We start from the raw sequence: 21,638 nt of genomic DNA, 5'->3' as shown, positions 1-21,638 counted from the left end.
AACACTGTCCACTGAACGTAGCTAAAAACACCTTGCTGTTTCCTTGTGTGCATACGGTACGAGTGGCTTCCAGCTCCGTCATCCGAAGCCTTCTGCAGCACCGACAATACGGCTGCCGCTCTCTGATTAAAACGCCTCAGTTAATTTGAGCCGGAAAACCACTGGATGACTCAACGAGGTAGAAATTATTGGAGCATACAGATCGCTTACGTATAGCTTGGGAAGGTAACGCTAGATTTAAATAACCATCCACCCCAAAATAAACTGTCTATTGTTTATTGTCATTCTGCGAGAATAATCTTTTCAATTTCTCCACTAGCCAGAAGGGGGCGACTGATTTTGTTTTTGTTAGATAATTTGATTTGATTTCAACAAATATATCAAAAAATATTCCAAAATAGGTCATCCTGCGTAGCTTTAACTTGAAGTTGCTTATTGTAAGTCGCTTTGGATAAAAGCGTCAGCTAAATGACATGTAATGTAATAAAGTAGAAACAACACTCCTTTACTCCTTTACATACTTGATTAAAAGTGTTAGAAACATGATCAAAATTCAGTGTCCCCTAGGAGTGTGAATAGTATTACAATAATGTTTAAGCAGCATTTCACCACAAAATTAGACAGTTTTGCAGAAATACTTAAAAGAACATTGTAGGCTTTTTGTCTAAATCTCCATATGCAAAGTTACTTTAAAACAAGGGTATTTTCCCTCTGAACTGTTCTGGCGTAGAAGTGGCAAAGAATGGACAGTGAAGGTTCCTGGAGTTTGTAGTTTTTTAAAAAGTGGTCGTACCTCTGGTTGAGCAGGGCCAGCAGCTCCCCCGCGTGGTACAGGTCATTGCGCGTCACGCGGCTGAACCGAAACGCGTTCAGGTTGCAGAAGGTGACCGCGGGGAACGTCATGATCGGGGTCGTGACCTCGTCCAGTTTGGTGACGTGCGGGTACTCGAAGTAGAAGTGGATGCGGTCCACGCACAGCAACAGCAAGAAGGTCAGGGAGCCCAGGAAACACACGATCCACAGGCAGCGTTTGACGCAGAAGCGCTCGTACGTGAAAATGTGAGAGATTCCGTGCAGAGTGGAGCTGTGCGCAAAAACTTCTAGGGGCGGAGGTTGGTTCGTGTCCATCTCTTCGGCTTCTACTTTGAGATCCATTGTCACCGTGCAACAAGCGCGATCTGAATGTTACAATAAAAAAAGAACGGCTTCAAAACACTCGCTGTTTTACGGGAACCTGAGCCGATGTTCATTCACCTGTGGCAGAAATGGTCATTATCCACCCGAACGCACGTGAGCGTGAGGAAAGCCACTGTGGGACCTGGCGCGGTCTGGTCGCCATCCCTCATGCGGGCAGATGGAGAAACATTTTTGATCCAACAGCCACGCGCCAAATGGGCTAGAATCGCGAGCGAAAGTGAGGCATTTCACAGCTGAAAAGCGCGCACGACCCAAAATGTCAGCGCGGAGATATATGACCGTGACGTTTCGCAAGGTTCCTTCGCTGGGACGCAGTAAAGCCGAAGTGTTTCATCGGCTCGCCGATCCGCTGGTCGGGTCCAACAGGAGGACACCGAGGAGAGGAGAAGAATCCTTTTACTAAGACTTCCTCTGTACGCGCGTCCTTTCAGATCTGCGTAATTTGTAGCTCAAGTCAGAAGATTTTGGTTATTCTGGTGGGGAGTCGTGAGCTTTTTCCCCCCTGGTGTTTGTGCCCGCCTCCCTGGCAGCGGACGGAGGAGGAGATCAGAGGAGCGGAGGAGAGAGGAGGAGAGAGGAGGAGAGAGGAGGGCTGGCTGACGCGCTGCTTTCCACCTGTGAGTTACTGTAGTTTCACGTCTTAACCGCAGCTCGAGTAAAGAGAGAGTGGGAGAGAGAGAGAGAGGGAGCGGGAGAGTGGGAGGGGGGGTGGAGGGGGGAGAGGAATTTGAGCAACACTTGAGCAATTTAATATTACACTTCCATAAAACTCATGGGGTCAAGAGAGATGCATTAAAGGTAAAAAAAAAAGGCCAAATCAAAGCTGCAGATGCCACAGATGTCCTGACTTCACACGATGTGAGCTCAAAACGTCCTCCAACAAACAAAAAGCCTTTAGGCCCAATATCTGTTCCTCAAGGCAATCTCTCATTTAGAAATTCGTAAAAGCTGAAGAAAGGAAACACAAAGCATATAGTTCCACTCAGCACACACATCACGCACTGCGCGTAGGGCACCAAGTGCCTGGGGGGGCATCAAAACATCTGGAACAATCATCACAGTAGGCTACTAGTATAAATAACAAATAAAATATGTCTAAAGCATGTTTATATGCAAAAGCAATACAAAAGTAATAGACAGCGGGATGATGCTCGCGCGTCGCTCTCAGGTAAGACAATGTTTTAAATCAGGGGTCCCCAAACTTTTTCTTGTGAGGACCGTTGCTAGCGGTCACCGGGCGGCCGGCTGGACACATATACTCGCGCTCATAATGTCCGCACGGAGCCGTATTCTGTACTCATCCTCGGGCCGCCCGAAGTTTCTGTTACCGTTACCGTTTTTGTTATCATTTGTTTTTTATGTTATCATTTACGTTTTTGTTATCATTGATGTTACCGTTATCGTTTCTGTTACCGTTAGCAATAAGACTAGCAATCATTCCTTAGGTTGCTAGCTAGCTAGCAATGGTATTTCTGATTATGCTTCAATTGGGCCTGCTATTTCTTTTAGCCATCAGATATACAGTATATTCAGGTAACGTTAGCCTATTAGCCTAGTTTGCTTTGCACTTCAGGATGCTTTTTTTGAAACCATCAACCTTCCTCGGCTTTCACCACAGACATCTGCCTGGGAAATGCTGACATTTCTACATAACAATCGGCTTCAAGAGGTATATCCCAATCTGTGGATTGCTCTTCGTATTGCACTGACTCTCCCTGTCATAGTTGCCTCTGCTGAGCGAAGCTTTTCAAAGCTCAAACTAATCAAAACGTACCTGCGCTCCTCAATGGGGCAGGAACGTTTAAGTGGTCTGGCTGTCATCAGCATCAATGGGGACGTGGCTCAGAAACTGTCATATGACCTGATAGCTGATTTTGCAGCTAGGAAATGCAGGCGTGTGCCTCTGTAGGGCCTTTGACAACTGATGGTAGTGAAAATGTTTGTAATATTGTTATATCGGATAGCAGAATGGTCTCTTTTATAGAGATGGTAAAGTAAATTCTACTGTGCAGTTTGTACTTATGTATGGTTATTTGCACTTTAAAATTTGCACTTTATTATTATTATTATTATTTGTACTTATGTATATTATTTACTGAAGAAATGTGCACATTATTACTTACACAGTTATATACTTGAATACTTTCTGCGTTTACAATGTTCAGTTCCAAATCTGTGTTTTTAGTAATCGTGGTGGTATTTGGTATTTAGAATTTTATCTTTTATATAATTTATTTCTTTTTATGTTTGTTTATGTAAATTATTTATGTTTAGAAGTTATTTGGGGAATAAAGAGAACCTAACTAAGACATTCTGAATGGTTGTTATTCCTTTGGTGGTGGTGGTGGTGGTTGGTTGGTTCGTTGGTTGGGGGGGCACCACCAAGCATTTGTGCTTAGGGCACCCAAATGGCTAGCGCCGGCCCTGGTTCCACTGCACGAGACACAGGCTGCTCCTTTCAGGACAGTTAGGCTGAACTTTGTGTGTAAAATGGGGGAATTGTCCCTTTAACCGCACACAGCCGGAGTGACCAATAACTCCGGCCAGTGAGGCCACTGAGACCAGTGGACCAAGACAAATCTGGCAACTCGGAGCAAACAGACTGTGTCCACACATGCCCACGATGTGAGATGGAGGGAGAGCTCCCCTCCAGCAAATGAAGTATAAAGAAATTGGACAAACGATTTGACGCGGTCACAGAGCAAAAGATACCTCGACATTTAGATGAAAGAAGATCTGAAGCTCTTCTGAGGTCTTTCAAAGTCTTCCCCCAGGATTAGATTCATAGCAGTTTTCTTCATCAAAATTATTGAATTATCAAACAATATCTCAGCTTACTTCGCCTGCCAGAATTGTTTTTATTATTATTGTTTAATCTGAATCAAGCTGTGTTAAAATAACGAACTATTTATTACAGGACATGAAGGATGCATCTCCCGCTTTAAATGCATCAGCATGAAATAAAAGATTTTCCACTTTCCCGTTTTTTTTTTTTAACACGTTTGAGGTTTGCACCTAGAGATGCATGGCTCTTTGTTTAGAGCCAAATGAAGAGAAACTTACTAAAGTCTGATTTCTTCTAGGAATTTGGGGCTTTCAGCAACCTGGAAGCACCAACAGTTCAAATAATTACCCGCAATGTCAGTTTAACAGGTCAACTAAATGAATAAAGGAGAGAAATTCCAAACAGCATTTAAACACGTATAGGTTGAGAAATATATTGTGGACACTTCATAGGTTTATAAATCCATATTAATGGTCCAAAAAGGTTTCAAGGAAGGAATAATGTGTTTATTCTGCCAACGGTTGGTTTCAGTTCATCTTCAATATGCTGTTGCTAGTAGCAACCACCGCTGGCAAAGAAGCGTAGCAGTGTAACGGACAGTCACATCCCCCATTTATTCTGTGACTAAGCAATTACTGACAGGCATCTACTCAACAAATGGCCATTTTGACCATAATGCGAAGCTGCTGATTTTATTTCAGCTGCTCTGTGATTGTTGATTTGAGATTTATTGTGAAGAGTTTACGGCTAAACCAACTATACGCTGCTATAACCTTGACGTCTGTAGTGCTTTATAAATATTCCAGTTAGCTGTTGCACATCTGTTTGGGATCTCTGTATATTTATTTGACTTTTTCTTTTGTACTTTTTGTTGATTTTTTTCTGAGCTAGAGTTTAGGTGCCTGGAGTCTCAGAATAAGAGTAGGAGGCACATTACCATTCAAATCATCATAGCAGAATTTACATTGCCTTATTAAACCAAAGAGTGGCGATCTTGAGTGTCATTGAGATGAATGTTTATTAAACCACCCTCTATCGCTGGAAATGAAAATGAATTGAATTGAATTGAATATTGCAAACTGGGTGTCTTTGGCAAATTTCTGCTTTTCCATTCCAAACACACAAAACAATTTAACATCCTATCTGTTAAAAATGACTGGTTATCATGGAATTGACTAAATTGACATTTATTTGACACTTTCAGAACTCTTTGCTGGAGACTATTATCAATCAAACGTCTAGTCCCCCGACAACACTCTGTAATATTTTATGAGTAAATACCGACAGATTTAGTGTGTTTTCCACCCAATTTATATCATTTATGTTTTAATTGATTGGGTCTTACGCTCTGGATGTTCCTCTCCGGGCCTGCAGGGGACGACAGAGCGCGCCGCCGCCGCTGCGTTGTGAACGAGAAGAAAACTGCACGAGAAGAAAACTGCTGCTAAACAAAACACCACTAATACAAACATGGCGGCTCCCGTCAGAGCGGCTCGTCTGTTTCGACTGGCCGGGCGAACTGTCTCCTACCTGCCGGCCACATGTGGACATGCGGTCGGTCCGCTGGAGAGGAGATGCTACGTCTCCGTATCGACAGGAAACCGTGAGTGAATTGTTTTTCGTAAAAGTTAAAATAAATAATTAGTTTACTCAGAGGTCAGTGTACCAGCAGGCAAAGCGCGGCTACTGACAACAGAGGACTAACGTTAATGTTTGATTCCTGTTAAAAGCGGTCATTCCTGCCACAACAAACTCAATAAAGGGTTTATTGAAGTCACGTTAACCTTTGACGATGTTACGTCCATACTTGTTTTTGAACCTATTGTTTTGCCTGCGCTCGGGTGTCGTTTACTTACCAGCAGCAGCTGTTTTCTGCCTCTGTCGCCTGATTCGTCACACATTGAAAAACATCTTGCCGAAAACGAATTACATATCCATTGCAGCGATTTCGATTCTATAAGTAAGACTACAAATAAGCAAACGAAAGTTGAGTAATAAGGTAAAAACGTTGAGCTAAATTATTTTCCTCAGAAGGACACGCTATTTTTTTAAACCAACTTCGATTTCTCTACCTTGTAGAAGTTTAGTTTTTAAATTGGCTAAAGTGCAAAATAGAAGATTCCATAGTTACTTTCTACAGAGTCTTAACCCCAGTTAATCCGATTAGACACAACGTTACATGTTCTCTCCAGTCTGCTGTTACATATCCAAATTATTTGTCTACTACACTGTTAAATCTGGCAATTTTCTATGTCTGACTCTTCATTGTCAAGCGAAATATACCCCAATTATATATGACGAGATCAATGATGCTTCCATTAAATCTCAAACTGGAACTAATCAAGGAAGCATTTTTAATTTTTTTAAATTTTATTTATCCTGATTTTCTGTAGATCTTCAGTTCAGGCTCGACGAGCGGACGGCTCACAGCAGCCTGGACCTCTTCAAGAAAAACACGGGCGTCATCTACCGCATGCTGGGCCTGCACCCCAGCCACGTTCAAGACAACCCGGAGCGCTTCCGGGACTGGGCCGTCGTATTCGCCGATGAGGAGATCAGCAGCGGGCGTCACTACTGGGAGGTGACAGTCAAAAAGTCTGAGGAGTTTCGCCTGGGCGTGGCCGAGGTGCTGATGCCCAGAGACGACTGCGTGGGCACCAACGGCTCCTCCTGGGTATTCGGCTACGCCAAGCGCAAGTGGTTCGCCATGACCGGCAACAAGATGGTTCCCGTGGCGCTGGTGGGCAAGCCGGAGCGCGTGGGCATCCTGCTCGACTACGACGCGGGCCTCCTGGAGCTGATGGACACCGAAAAACACACAATCATTCAGACCATCAGGGCCCAGTTCAAGATTCCCCTCTGCCCCGCATTTGGACTCTGGGACGGGGAGCTGCTCACGCACTCCGGACTGCAGGAGCCCGAAGGCCCAAAGTGAAGCAGGAGGAACTGCGATGGGGACGATTGTGACACTCGGGGGACTGAAAGGGAGCGATATCCACGTAGGAGTCATTCGCGGCTAGCGAGTGGGAGAGGTTTATAGTTGGTTCATAATTGTGTGTGTGTGTGTGTGTGTGTGTGTGTTCACAGAGGCTGTATTTGTGTGATCTTATCCATTACCTCTCAGACTAACTGACATGAAAAGGTAGTGTGGTTAAAGGATGTTTTTACGCTGTGTTCTGTTATGACTCAGTTGTAAAGTTGTTTCAGTCTCATGCTCACACTGTGTATCGTTTGATAAAATAACTTTTTTACATTTTATTTACACCAGCATAATACATATTCACAGTGACGGACTTAAGTACTGTTGGGGAATCATTTCAATGCCTTTCACTGAGTTGAATGAAATAAAACACATAAAATACTTTCTTTTGAGACAAACTAATTTCCCATTTTTTAGACACTTTAAAATCAAGTTTAATTAGTTTCACTTCAATAACGTGTATGTCTAGTTTACAACTTTCATCTGCATAGATTTAGAACAACCCAGATGGTATCTGCAGTGAACAAACTACTGAGCCAGTCCTTCCCTGTTACTGTCCACGAGTGCAACTAAATCACCTGCTGTTGAGTTAGATGAATCTGATGCAGCTTTTGGAATATTTATACAGGGGGCACAAATTCCCTGATTAAATGAAGTATTGATTAAGCAAAACATATTTCCATATTTTAACAATAAGACTCAATATATTATATAGTTACATCACAGTGGCATTTCACATCATAAACTGAGGACGCATAAATACATAAACAAAATGATTGCAACAAAACACAATAATGGCTTAAATGTATGTTTTCTTCTCTCCATAAACCATATAAATTATATAATGCTTAGTTTTTTACTTCGTCTCCAGTCTACTGGAATACATCAGAGGCACTTAATCCTACACTGGGAAGTCAAACAAATAGTATATAACATATATTACCATATCAAAAAATAAGCGTAATCATTCATCAGGTCTCTCAAACGTCACGTGTCCTTTCTGTCCTCTGAGAGTAAAATAGATTTATTTCCATCACAAACCCGTATAGTCCCTGGTGGTTTAGACGGCGCTCTTCAGCGTGTCCAGCGCCGGCTTCTGTTCCTCGGGGACACGCGCCGCGTGGCCTTCGCTGTACTCGCGCTGGTACTCCTGCAGGACTGAAACAACAGCATCGTGGCCAAACTGCATGGCGTCATCCAGGGGCGTGTTCCCCCATCTGATAGAAAACACAACGCGATATGTGTTATGCTTATTGATCCGCCTTTTTTAATCAAACAATTCAATTTTAAACCTGAAATCCACACCTGTCTTTCATGTCGGGATTCACTCTGCAAACTTCAGTCAGGAAGATTACGGCTTCCGCGTGGCCTGAGAGACAAATGTGAGTAAGCCCTAAGCCGTGTCTCATTTACTCTTTCTTTAAATATCACGGCAGAGATTGTCTAAAAGTAGAATGAATGGACTGAGAATGACGCGTCACCTTCTGAAGCGGCGACGTGGAGCGCTGTGCGAGAGTCGTAGTCTCTCTGCTCCATGTTCACGGCCGAGAGGGCGAACCTGCGGCGACAACAAAGCACCCGGGCCGAGGGCCATTCGAGTGCAATATTACAACATGTAATATTAACTTCCTTCATAGATAACACAAACAAATATTACACATTTAGTTTTAAGCATTTGGTGATTTTATCATATATATATATATATATATATATTAGGGCTGTCAAAAATAGCGCGCTAACGACGTTAATTAGTTGTTTATTGTTTATTACGTCAATTTTTTTAACACATTTCACGCATGCGCAGTGTGACAAATTATTCAGGTCAGGAAAGTACCTCTTCCTCTAGGGAATGCACTTCATCCTATACAACACATTACTGCCACCTGTAGGCATATGTCAGGCCGTCAGGTTCAGCAAGTCGTTTGCGCCAGTCCACGCTGGAAATGGTCAAGCGCGTGAGCAGAAATAAAGAGGCCGTCATCGCCATACTTGCCAACCTTGAGACCTCAGAATTAGGGAGATATTCAAAAGGACCGACGGGGCGCTTGACTTCAAGGTGTAACCTTTATTATTGTTCGGTCTGAAACGGCGCGCCCTGTGACGGATGGTGTAGCAATATTGTTGTCCGGGTGGAAATCGGGAGAAATTCGAGAGAAAGGTCGGTCCGGAAGATTTTCGTGAGGGGCTTTGAAATTCGGGAGTCTCCCGGAAATATCGGGAAGGTTGACATGTCTGGTCAACGCAGCCCTGGACCATCAGCAGCACAAACTCGTTTTGCCGACCGCAGCAGAGTGGGATAAACTGCAGAGGCTCGAGACCCTTATAGAGCCATGCAGGGAAATCAGTCTGTAACTTATCAAATAATTATTTTCTGGAATGAATTAAAAAGTCAAATATCAATAACATGTATTTATGTAAAAAATAATAATGATGATAATAATAATGATAATTATGTATCTGTGTCCTGTTATTTATCTTTGGTATGCATTTCAGAAAGAAAAAATGGTTAGGATTCAGGTGTAATTGAAAATAGTGATTAATCATGATTAATCCACTGACAATTCTGATTAATTTGATTAAAATGTTTAATCATTTGACAGCCCTAATATATATATGATATATCCTGATTTAACTCACCTCCTCAGAGCAGAGATGTCACCACTGTAGGCTGCAAACATCAGGTTGACCACCGACTTGTTCTGGTGGACAACAAGGTAAAAATTATTATCACTATTCTTTCTTAAACTTATTCTATGCCATATGAGTGGGTTTTTCTCCATGATCTCATGCGTTAAATGTCCCTGAACGTTTCAGGGAACACACTCGTTGCGCAGAACTCACAGGTTCTTCGTCGGATCGTCTCCTCGGGTCGCGTTTCTTGGTGAAGTGTCTCAAGTTGTCGTAGTTGTGGAAGTTGTAATTAGACAACAGCTCCTGGAGAATCGAAAGTGAATGAATGTTTGAAGCCCGCCAACACGTTGTCAGAAAAGGCGACCGAACGCAACCGGCGCGGCGCCCCGCCTACCTGACAGAAGTGGATGCCGCGGACGCTGTTCCCAAGCCGATCTAAAGGTGGAGACCAACACATCATACCCATGACGTTGGGGACGACCAGCAGCACTGCACCCGAAACGCCAGATTTAGCCGGCAAGCCCACCTGAGCAACAGGTGCAAACAAAAAAGGATTCAACGGGGTTTCAGACTCCCTCAAAACCAATCCTCAAACCACAAAAGGTGACTCACGTGGAAGGCGAACTGTCCGGAGAAGTCGTACATGCCGCAGGAATGCATGAGGCTCAGGGTGTTGCGGACGGCCTCGGAGCTAAGCACGCGCTCGCCCGTGATGGGACAAATGCCGCCGTTGGCCAGCGTGGCCGCTATGACGCTGCCCGACTCACACGTCACCTCGATGGAGCACAGCTGGAAAAGCGCACGAAGGAACTTTGTGCACTTGTTTGCTTTGCTGCCAACTGTTGGACGCGGAGGCCAACACCAAAATGTATCGTACTCTGGCTATCAGCTGGTTAGCTTAGCTTATTTTATATATCTTTCTCTGAAAGTCAAAGAGTTTTACCTGAAAGTAGAAGTCAAGGGCTCCTGTCATATCTGCATTGTCAGGAAAGCACTACAAGGATTATAATCAAGAGTCAGCACAAATTTAGGGTACAATTTAGGTGATTTGTTAATTTGTTAACTCACTTTTTTCTCCTTGAGGTAATAACCAATGGCGTAGTTCCTATCACCGGTCTCCCTCTCCGACTGGAAACTGCAGAAGGACAACTTTAGAAAAGTAATTCCATGAGATGCGGGACAGCGGCGTTCCGGAGTACTCACGTCGCATTGCTGAAGCCCACGTATTCTTCGCCAGACAGCCTTTTCAAGTACTCCATCACCTGCAACAATGTCGTGTTCACAAATGTTCGGGCGGTAGTAGGAAGACCAAACAAACACATGGACGGGTTTGAAATTGAAAAGCCTTTACTCACGTAGTCAAATCTCTCCGCCTTGTTTGAATCTGGCTGCCAACAGAGAGCGATGTGAGCGATTAGAACCAAAGCAACCTGGGCCCATTCATTTTAAATGGCATTGAATGTCAATGATGATATCAAATATTACTGCAAGTAGAGATCCAATCCTGCAATTAGATTTTTTCTTAACAGAACATAGATATTAACATAAATTCACACAGCTGCTCCCGCTGGGTTATCGACACCAAAGAATGTCAATAACAGCTTTTACCAGCTTAGTATTATCCAAGCTCTCCAGTGTGCAGCCTGCTCATCCTATATAACCCTGACCCAAATATAGAAACATACTTTTCAACCCCTCAACAAACACTCGCACACAAAAGCAAAGGGGAGGTTAACACACCGTCTGTTCTGGGGGCTGCAATTGCCCCTAGGCGCGCACACGCTGTGCGGCGTGTGTGTGTGTGCTTTCCTCAACCTGACCAACATATGATAAAGGGGTCCATAGTATCTCTTCCCAAAGCTGGGACACAAGAGGAAAAACAAAAAAAAACTCGGCCATATACGGCTAAACGCCACTCCCGAGGAGGCCGAAGTTCATGAATTATTGTGTGTAGTCGGTCATGTAACATGTTACCAGCCGATAGTACCGCTGGATGGAGAACTACGTCCCTGAACTCAAATTGCAAATAGCGGCAGTGTCGCGTTCCAGAATAATTTTTCCGGTCAGCAAAATTTCAAATACATCTGTGAGTCCTCCAACCTGAACTTTTCTTTACTCAGTAGCTGCCAAAGAGCAGCTAAAAAAAGATTGAGATTTATTTACCGACCTCCTTTTATTGCTGGAACATAGAAACATGTCAGATGACCGTTTGTTGTTTTCGTCATTACTCTTTTCTTGTTGATGCACAGTAACAATTGAAGGGGAATAACACACGGTCTGTTTTTAAAAAAACAAAGAGCTGCGCGGGCAGGAACGCACACTCCCTGAGATTTCACCCTGACATTGATGACATCCAACTGGCGCTGTAGAACCTTTTTGTGTGTGTGTGTTTGCCCTGAACCTCTGCATCCACTATACTTTCAATGCACCCATTGCCTCAAAAGCCTTTCGGTTTCACCTTGATTAAAGAACTGATGACGATAGCTCCGGCATTCACCATCGGGTTGTGTGGTTTATCTGCACGGGGGAAACAGAGCACGTTATCACTCATTTGCCCCGAACCACCAGAGCAATAAAACTGCTGAGATTAGAGGAGATATTTCAATTGAGGAAGTTTATAACATCCGCTAATAAGCTGAACACAACAAGTCCGCTGTGTCTGGAAGCAAATGGCTACAGAGGGGGAGATGATAAAATGGTACACAATTTCATTTTTTTCCCCAATAAAATTAAGGCTTGTTGCTTGCTCTGCACACATTAAACACAGATAGAAATGGCAGAGATTTCTTCTTCTTTCTAAAATGGTTCTGAATGAATCCCACGTATTCTCGTCACGAGTGCTTGGTGTTGTGCGGGGCGGGCATCCGGAGTCCTGGCCCGAGGCCCGCGGCTCACCTTCGTCATTCAGCGACAGCTTGTTGAACTTGAACCCGCTGGGCTCTTTGCCCACAAAGCGGTGAACGCGCTCGCTGCCGCACTCGTGCACGGCGACGGCGTACTCCAGAGGCTTCACACACGACTGCAGACAGAAGGGAACCTTGGTGTCACCCACAGAGTGTCTGCGTTACATGAGGACGTAAAGGGAGATGCGTGGCAACAAACAAACAAAAAACAAAGGAGTGTGAGTGAGAGGGACGGGGGGGGGGGGGGGGGGGGGAAGAAGGACACATTCAAGAAGGACACATTCGTTCGGTATGGGGCGCTGTTTGTAAAATGTTGCACGTTCTAAAATCCTGCGCAGTTTTCGTACATTTAGCGTTATCATATGAATAAAAAAAGCAGGACAATATTCACATGTCCCTTTTTCAAACATTTAGAGACAAAATCATGTAAATACATCCAACATACAATGCAAAATTCATGCAACATACAATGTTTGGCAGTAACACAAAGTTGTTAAATAATAAATGTTAAATGTAAATGTTAAATGTAATTTTTGTGTTACTGCCAAACATTGTACCTGGAAAAGTTGTAAATGTTTGAAAAAGTGACGTGTGAATATTGTCCTGCTTTTTTCATTCATATGATGACGCTAAATGTACGAAAACTGCGCAGGATTTTAGAACGTGCAACATTTTACAAACGGCACTCCATAGTTCGGGGGGGCGAATACGAAGCCGTACCTCTGTCCGTCGATCGTGCACAGAGACACTCCCCACAGATCAGGGCTGAATTTGGCCAGCTGAGGAATGTAGTTGGCCACCTGCGTGGAGACACGCGTGCGTTACCACAGCGAACGAGCAGACCAGACAAAGTCATCATCACGTCATCGGGCCCGTCCTACTTGTCCGGACTCCTGCTGCTGGGCGCTGCTGTGCATCCGGTTGATGTGCTGCGTCATCTCCTCGAAGTTTGGAATGATGAACTTCTTTCTGAAGGCTTTCGTCAGCAGCATGATGTTGTTGCCAGCGCACCTGCAACGGGACACCGCGCAGATCGTTTTCGTTTTATCACCCCAGGGTTTTGAGATGTCAGCCCTTTCGGATTTTATGCTGCCAGATCATTGGGTAAATCAAATTCTACTTTTTGCTGCAGTGTTGATTTAAAAACATTATTCAGAATCGGTGCCTGGTGGTACGGTTTCCACTCAAACTAACTTCTACTGATCCTCTGCATGTCCAGTGACCGATAGAGGAAGTGAAAAAACATGGGGGGGGGTGTTTTCCCAGTAATTTTCAGACTTTCATAGGAGTAAGTCAAGCACTCTTTAACAAAGATAGCTGGAGGCTAGTAAGGAAAACTTAACCATTGACAGCATTTTATATAATCAGAAAGAAAAAAGGCTTCATATTGGCCTCCTGTATTTATTTATTTTCCATTGCACTGAATTAAAAACGACCCGCTTCGGACCAATGGATACCCAGATAAAAGAGTAAACAAACACATCTGCAGGCAGATTGCAAACAGTTATTTTCACAGCCACGGTGGAAGTAGAGCGGAGAAGGCCTTGCATTGGTCACGTGGGTTTCAACAAAAAAAAGAATTAATGGTGAAACACCTTTCAGATGAAGCCGTCCGCATGGAGCTCACAAGCCTTTGAGTCTGGAGCTCCACTAGAATGATGGGCTTTGGTCGTGCACGCTCCACCGCTTTGGCTGACATGTGACCATGAGAATTTGGTCGGCAGCTGTTAGCCGTAAAAACGCATGTCTCTGTCAATCTCGTGGACCCAAATAGCGCTGGCCGCCGACCACGCCTCTTGTCACTCCTTCACTTGACAACAAAGAGGCTTCCTAAAACGCGCACGCTGTCATTTCTCAATAAGTCAAGAACAAACCCGTTAACGGTGTTATAAAACATGGGGTCCCGTGTCGGGTAAAGGTCGAATAGCTGTGCGAGTTACCATGTTGCCATAAATAAAAAACGTTTTTTTTTAACACCTTCTGAAGAGCTTCTTGTCCATCATCGGTGGCCCGGTGGAGTCTCGGGGGGATTGTCGCATCTGACGGACACAGTCACGTAGCCGAGGGTCGGACGTCAACAGACCTGTTTTTCTCAGGGCCTGTAGAGGAAGGTTGGATGAGGGGATTTCTTTTATAGAAAATCAATAAACAAGTCATTTAGAGCAGAGGATTCTTCACACACATCAAGTCGTCCGTGGCCCCACATGAAGCCACTAAATGCATGCCCTTATTTAAAAATGACTCAGTTGCCATAGACACCTAGGTCACCAGAGGCTGCTCTTTTTATGTGACTGCCTTAAAGGTCGCGCTACATGAAGCTAAATGAGGCTGTGTGGGTTTGCAATAACTTGTTAGCTATCACCCCAGATGTCCAGTTCATCCTCTGAGATATGTACTACATAACTGTAGCACATGACATCTCTTCAGCAATATGTGTGTTGGTTTTTCTCTGTGAGGCCTTTGTATACGCAGACTTAAGATCTACGTTGCCAATGCCTCTTATCTGATGACATTGTCATCATTGTTCCCTCATGATGATCACCGCAGTGTCACACCTACTATATTTAGTCCGAATACGTGAGAAAATTGCCAAACACCTCTTAAACTTGACCCTGCATTCAGCTGGAGACGGCCCGGGGTTCACGTTGTGTGCTCCTATATCACCCTCCAAGGTTTATTTAACCAAAGTCAAAGGCGCATTTCTGAAATACAACACCGCTGCTGGGCACAGCGTGTTTGTGCAGATATTTCATGGAAAGTCATGGCGTGACAGAGGAAATGTGAGCGTGCTGTTGCCTCACAGAGATGAACTGGGACAGGGGGATCATCTCTTTGCCTTCGGTGATGGTGTAGAAAAGTAGGTCCTCCATACTGGACATCAACCTGCTCCTGTCAAGGTCGACAAGACACAAACTGGCTTCATCTTTGAAAACGGCTCCAATGTATGAACTCAAAACAACGAGCGGTATTTCAAAGTTAATAAGACATCCAGTTATCAACACATCCAGTAATGAAAATACTGGCAAACATCTATCTGTTGAGCTAGTTCTCCACATATAGTTTGTGTCTAAGAGAGGCTGGTGATCATAAAAAGTTTCCTGTATGTACTTTTTTCTCGATGGCCCCCTTAATATTTTGTTATTACACACCTAAGATAGTGGTTACAACCCATGTACTAGTCACCTATATTTCAAATGTTAATAAGAGTTGATGATTTAATATAAAAATACAATATTAAAGTAAAATGTACACGCCAACTGCCAGTAGCTCCCACATAAGTGTCGTATGAGTGTACTTTTGCTTTTGTAAGGGGAATGCTGGTCTGCCTTCTTGGGAAGAGTCAATGATGCAATAAAAAATGTTAATTGAGTTAAAATAAGGTTAGCTTAGCATAAAGACCAGAAGCAAAAGGAAAGGTCAGCCTCCATTTGCCCAACGACAATAATTAACAGAAATTTAAACGGGCTGACAGCACATAACATCCCCACGTGTAACATGATTTACAAAAACTTACCCTAAAAGTAGAAATTAAATTCACAGGCAGCACTGATAAGGGACTATTTTATGTCTGGGAGCGGAGTTTGCACGCTAACGTTAGCTACACGTATTGTCATTAGCCTGTGGCACCGGCCAGACAAGAAGAGAAAAACTGTTTTAGGCTTTAGTTTCTGAGTGAATTATAAAAAACTTAAATAAAATTTGATAAGGGAGCTAAAGGCGTGTTTATATCTAATTGTAACGTTTGCTGGATGAACCGACGCCAAAAGTGGATGCGTAGCCTCGCGGAGGGATCTTTAATCGAACCATAGAGTAAAGTCTTAATTGACCAATCAGAATCCAGTTTTTTCGCCTACTTGTAAACTATTACACATTGCATTATAGTAGCTATATGCTAACTCGTTGTTATAGTAACATTCAACATCCTCCAAGCTCAACCAGGATCGTTCGCGGTAACTTAATTAATGACGATGTATTCTTCTAGACTAGAGTCAACCGACCCGGGTACCTACTTAGGGTGTCCTTCTTCCACATCCGGGCCCTTCTGCCGGTGCAAGGCTCGGCAGGTGGCGGGTGATGCTGCAGCCCAGCAGGGGAGCGACACAGGTTGCAGCGTCCTGGTCAAAACGCTGCTCTCACCTCCGACTCTGGCGGAGATCCCCGCGTTTTTGAAGCGCTGCAAGATTCCCGGGCCGGTGGTCCTCAGACCCTTCATGCAGTGCATCGCGAAAAAAAAAACAGCGACTCGAGGTCTAGTAGTTCGCAGGAGATGAACTTGTATACGGTGGCGGTGGGTTGTGACCGGTGGCCCGACAACAGCTGCCTGTTAAGTAAGAGGACGAGTACAGGCTGCGGCTCGGGGGCGGGTCCGTGACACGCCGGTTCAGACGGCGGGGTCAACGACCTGCAGCTACTGGTCAGACTGCTGATTATTATGAACCAGATCGTATTGCGACATGGGGTTGTCTCCGATTGTGGAGGACTGCGGGTTTTTTTCTTCTCCTTGCATTAATTACTCTTGTAAATCATTTGTTTTCTTTGGTTAAAAGGAAGGCTGCAGAGAGCTCTATGCACAAATAAGCTTTGTTCTATTGCAGGAATTGAAAATAAATTGGCCTTGGATGTGTCCCAACTAACTACTTTATTTAACTCTTATCACTGAGCTAAAACCATTCACAGCATTGACTTCTGTTCATTGTATAATCATATGATTTGTATATTTATTAACTGTTAAATGTAGCTTTACTGTAGCAGAACTACTTGGTTGTTATAATGATGCTGGTGGAAATAATAATGTGACAGTAATAATAATGTGTTATATTATGATATTATATCTGAATTGGTGCTCTGATGTGACATTTACTTTGTCAGTTTGCACCTTATGATACAAGTCTGTCAGCTTGGTCTGTCATTGGTTATATTTATTCTGTTGTTAGTCATTTTGCCTAAACATTAACTGTTCATATGTTGTTGTCTCGCCTAGTAACTAAGAGTCAATAAGCCAAGGTCAGGGCTTCACTGAAAAATCATTCCTACTGCCCACACTGAAACCTCATGTGCCGTCCCCTAGGTGGCGCACTCACTCCAGGACACTGGGCTCGGGTCCGCCTTTGTTCTCTGACTCCCTGTATGGTTGATGGGACACACCACTGCCGTGTGTCTGAGATCCTTCCTCTCCGTAGGCTTGTTTTGGCAGGTTTCTTGGTGCTTCAAACACAATCCATTGTATAACGTGTGACCTCTTGAGATGGAGCCGCTGCTTCCTGTCTTTGATGTCAGCGGCTCCCCAGTGGGACAGTCAAGTTTGTTAGAACACACTCATTCAGTTGCAAATATGAATCTTTTGCTATTTGTCTTTATTCACTCTTTATTCCTCCACCTCTTTTAAAGGTGGCTTTAATAAAGGCAACTCCAATCAATCAGGAGCTCAACGCTCCAGGTGATAGCCCCACCCACTCCAGGTTCACAGCACACACATGCCTAACATTCACATTCCACCAGTCTAATGTTTGCAGACTGTAGCAGTATTAATTCCCAATCAGGTTCCAGAGGGTGACATGGTGTTATCTCCATTACCAAATAAACAAGGCCTCGCTGGTTTCTGGGGGTGTTTCTAGGTGTCTCCAAAGGGGTGCATGCTCACCCGTGGCCCCTCTGCGCTACCTCCGCCGGTTGTAGCTTCTCTGTTTTCAGACGAAAATGTTTTCCATTCCTGGGCCAATGAATGCCACCTTTGTCCCTTCATCCTCCATCTTGTGTGAGAAAGCCCCCCTCGCTGCACTCACCAAGCTTGCACAAACTTAACCTCCCCCCCCCCCCCCCCCTTCCCTCCATCTCACACAGGAAAAGAAACATACCGGGTCTGGTGCTTTGATTCAGGCTCAGTAATCTGGAGGTCCGACGAAGCACCGGCTCAGAGATCACTTTGGACGGAGAGTTTTAGGCTCTTTACAAGGGAAAAGGTGTAGGAGCTGCTGAGATGTGCATTTAGATTGAACTTTTTTATCTACTATTTAACTATTTGAAGGAATTAGTAGCAGCAGGACACATTTCTTATCCACATCAAACGATTCACGATGCTGTTTTCATAGAATAAATGCTTCATTTTTCAAATTACCCAAAGCCCCTGTGGGTCTGCAAACTACCACACACACGTTGGACTCAACGTTCACCACAGAGAAAATGTGGATAAAACATCTTAATTGAATCAAATTCCAGGCTCTGTTAAGCCTAATAACCCAATACAAAGTAAATGCAGATGATCTGGTAACAAGGAGAAGCATGAAATAAGAACAGTTTATTGTGAAACTATAAGCTCCTTATTAGAAACATGTAGAGATTTAATGCAGCGATAGATGCCTGTCTCAGATAAAAAGGTACGGGCCATTATCCCTGTTCCACCAATGTTGAGAGGGAGACATTCCAATATCTTCTCCACGAAGACACACACACATACACACTCGTGAGAAATAGATGGTGTAAAGCATCTATCTAACTATCATCCATACATCTAACCATCCATCCATCCATCTAACCATCCACCCATCTATGTATCCATTTATGTATCCATCCATCTATCCATCCATCCATCCATCTATCCATTCATCGATCAAACCATGTATCCAACCATCTGTCTACCTATCTATCATCCATACATCTAACCATTCATCCATCTATCTATCCATTTATCCCTCCATCCATCTAACCATCCACCCATCTATGTATCCATTTATCAATCCATTAATTCATCCATCAAACCATTTATCCATCATCTATCTACCTATCTATTTATCATCCATACATCTAACCATTCATCCATCTATCTATCCATTTATCCCTCCATCCATCTAACCATTCATCCATCTATCTATCTATCCATTTATCCTTCCATCCATCTAACCATCCACCCATCTATGTATCCATTTATCCATCCAACCATCCATCTTACCATCCTAAGGTTAACCTAAGGAGCCACTTTCCAAAGGTCTAGTAGCAGCTGTATACTCAATGTATTTTCAATGTATATTTGGCTGGACAGCATAACCACTGTTTTGGTTCACTCACACCGCTCTCAGCAGTAGGCATCTGTATTCAAGCTCTAAAAAGCCACTGTTCTCTCCTTGCTCAGCGGATGGCAGACAGAGTAGCTGCCGAACATAGTGGAGCATTTAGTGGCTGAAGAGCCCGATATATCCTTCGAGTGTTGATTTGCCAGTTGAGCCAAGTCTAACAAGGTAAGACTGGGGCTGTTATTTGGAGTCTAGTATGCCCTAAAATGGCCAAACAATTACCCTTTTTGATTCAGGTAATATCTTGTCATGAGGAACACTTCCATTTTCTGTCCCAGTAAAAAGAATAACAAAAAAGAATAGCAAATGCAATGAAAGCTATTTCATTTCAGGTGTGTAATAAGCATTACAGCCCAACGGACAGCTGGCATGGCTATTTGTTGCATTGGTAATTACATATAAATTACATTTTTGATGATTCCCTGTTTTTCTGTTGGGATCTTTTTCTCATCAAAATCTCCTCCAAAATGTATTTTGGTGTAATAAAATTAAGATTCTTACGGTAAAAAAGCTCCTTCAGGGAGCGTCTTATCTATAGTCTTGATATAGTCTTGGTTAAGTACGCCCTGAACATCTATAGTCCGTTTTTCATGAGGATCGGGACACATTGGGCCTGTCCGTCCCCCCCCCCACCCCCCCCTCTGCTGCGGTCACTGCGCCGAAACCTAGACACCCTCTAGACCCCTGGAGCCTCGGCGCAGCCGTACAGTTGTGAGAGGTCAGCCTCCCCTCCTTCCGTCACTGCCATCTCTTCCCTTACCTTCCCCTCAAACCAACTCCTCCGCCTTCATCCTCCTGGCTTCCACACCCTTCCTCACCCACCAACCCCCATCCTCCCCGTGCAGCTATCCCACCGCCCTGCCATCTCGCAGCATTCCGCGGGCCGTGCACACAGAGGCCTATTGTGTGTGCCGGGAGACGACAGCATTCGGTCTGAGCACCAGAGAAAAGGGATGTGTAGGGCTGAAGTGAGCACAGTATCCCTGCTGTACCGTGATACGGATCCGTAGTGGAAGCCGTGCTATTTCTCAGTGATATTACAGTAAGGCAACAGGGTTTTAATGGAGAGCATTAGAGTAATTATTGCTCCACTGCTCTCGCTGAAGCTCTGTTTTTCGGCTTTTACGTCCTTGTAGGGTGCTATAGATTATGCAGGTAAATTCTACAGCATCTCCAGATTCATCATCTGTTTCCCCCTCAGTGCATCGTCAACTGATCTTTGCAGTCTTTCTTAACCTTCTTGCATACATCTTTTTTACAAGAGGAGCTGTGAAGGCCGAATGATAACATCTGTAATATAATAGGCCCTCATTCATTCCCCAAGCTAAAGCCTCTTCCAATAGAACTGCAACTTTACCTTTCTTTATGTGACACTGCAACAACGTCTTGACCTGACACAGCAAACGTACTGCCTCTATTTTCTAAATGCCACAGATTATTTATTCAGCTGGGTAACTAGCTGTTTAAATTCCTGAAATGTTTTAGGTGCTGGTGCTGTATCGCCGAGGGTCGTTTTGTCCCAGTAACCTGGAGATGCCGAAAACCAGCCGATCCAATGACACCAGGATACTGTGCTGACATGAGATGATCAGTGGTCGTAGTCAGAGGGAAACAACAAGAGACACCTTTTGGTTTCAGCGATCTTGTTAGAGCTGACTAGGATCAGTTTTCCACCAACGTCTTTCAAGCAATTGGTTGATCTGGTGGAATTTAGCCAACATGGTGGCTTCCAATCTTTCTTTCCTCTATGTGGAATGAGCAGCGTTCTGTGGAGGGTCGTGACCCTGGAATTACTGTGCCTCTACTCATGACAAAGACGCCCTTTCAATCCCACTCACCTGGGCTATTTAGAGAGAGCTTCATGATAAACATCACTCTTGCGTTTCATCACCCTTCTGGCTAGACCTCACAATAGATAATTCTTGCATATATGTGCTACTTTGTCAGGAATGTTCTTTGAAGGCAAAGAAACCCTGTTGCAAATCTACTGGACCATTAAACTGCATATGGGGAAGTGATATATGAATATGATATTTAATCACAAAGGGAATGTCCTTCTTTGTGATCGCTCTTTA

The 21,638-nt window shown here is 44.0% G+C and overlaps 3 protein-coding genes across 7 annotated transcripts in view; 1 reads left to right on the top strand and 2 right to left on the bottom strand.

Moving 5' to 3' along the window:
* The window catches only part of LOC119222187 (acid-sensing ion channel 1-like), a 30,823-nt gene extending 28,978 nt beyond the window's left edge, over positions 1-1,845 (bottom strand). For both annotated transcript variants that reach the window (XM_037478589.2, XM_037478590.2), the window contains exon 1: positions 794-1,845. In XM_037478589.2, coding sequence (XP_037334486.2) covers positions 794-1,155 — 362 coding nt within the window. In that variant the 5' untranslated portion in view covers positions 1,156-1,845. The remainder of the gene's footprint in view (positions 1-793) is intronic.
* A 3,582-nt stretch (positions 1,846-5,427) lies between these two features.
* On the top strand, positions 5,428-7,348 carry spryd4 (SPRY domain containing 4). The gene is made up of 2 exons (XM_037481280.2): positions 5,428-5,585; positions 6,376-7,348. The coding sequence occupies exons 1-2, from the start codon at positions 5,453-5,455 to the stop codon at positions 6,915-6,917; spliced, it is 675 nt and encodes a 224-aa protein (XP_037337177.2). The 5' UTR covers positions 5,428-5,452; the 3' UTR covers positions 6,918-7,348.
* LOC119222774 (glutaminase kidney isoform, mitochondrial-like) lies at positions 6,642-16,829 on the bottom strand. 4 transcript variants are annotated; one of them, XM_037479642.2, is made up of 19 exons: positions 16,507-16,829; positions 15,298-15,385; positions 14,474-14,595; positions 13,378-13,507; positions 13,217-13,296; positions 12,489-12,652; positions 12,052-12,110; positions 10,949-10,981; positions 10,797-10,855; positions 10,662-10,728; positions 10,537-10,587; positions 10,206-10,382; positions 9,988-10,119; positions 9,804-9,896; positions 9,600-9,661; positions 8,444-8,520; positions 8,268-8,331; positions 8,004-8,179; positions 6,642-6,779 (listed from the first exon to the last, which is right to left on the bottom strand). In XM_037479642.2, exons 1-18 carry the CDS (start codon positions 16,716-16,718, stop codon positions 8,023-8,025), a joined length of 1,827 nt encoding a protein of 608 aa, XP_037335539.2. In that variant the 5' UTR covers positions 16,719-16,829; the 3' UTR covers positions 6,642-6,779; positions 8,004-8,022. The 4 variants fall into 4 exon arrangements, with proteins under 4 accessions (XP_037335539.2, XP_037335538.2, XP_037335540.1 ...); XM_037479641.2 differs by lacking the exon at positions 6,642-6,779 and having other exon boundaries at positions 7,210-8,179; positions 16,507-16,828; XM_037479643.2 differs by lacking the exons at positions 6,642-6,779; positions 12,489-12,652; positions 13,378-13,507; ... (1 more) ...; positions 15,298-15,385; positions 16,507-16,829 and having other exon boundaries at positions 7,210-8,179; positions 13,217-13,290.
* Positions 16,830-21,638: the final 4,809 nt, after the last annotated feature.

The sequence above is a fragment of the Pungitius pungitius genome, chromosome 1 (genome assembly GCF_949316345.1).
Source record: "Pungitius pungitius chromosome 1, fPunPun2.1, whole genome shotgun sequence".
Classification (NCBI taxonomy): Eukaryota; Metazoa; Chordata; class Actinopteri; order Perciformes; family Gasterosteidae; genus Pungitius; species Pungitius pungitius.
Note: the sequence above shows the minus strand (reverse complement) of the source record. Positions and strands in the feature narration are given on the sequence as shown.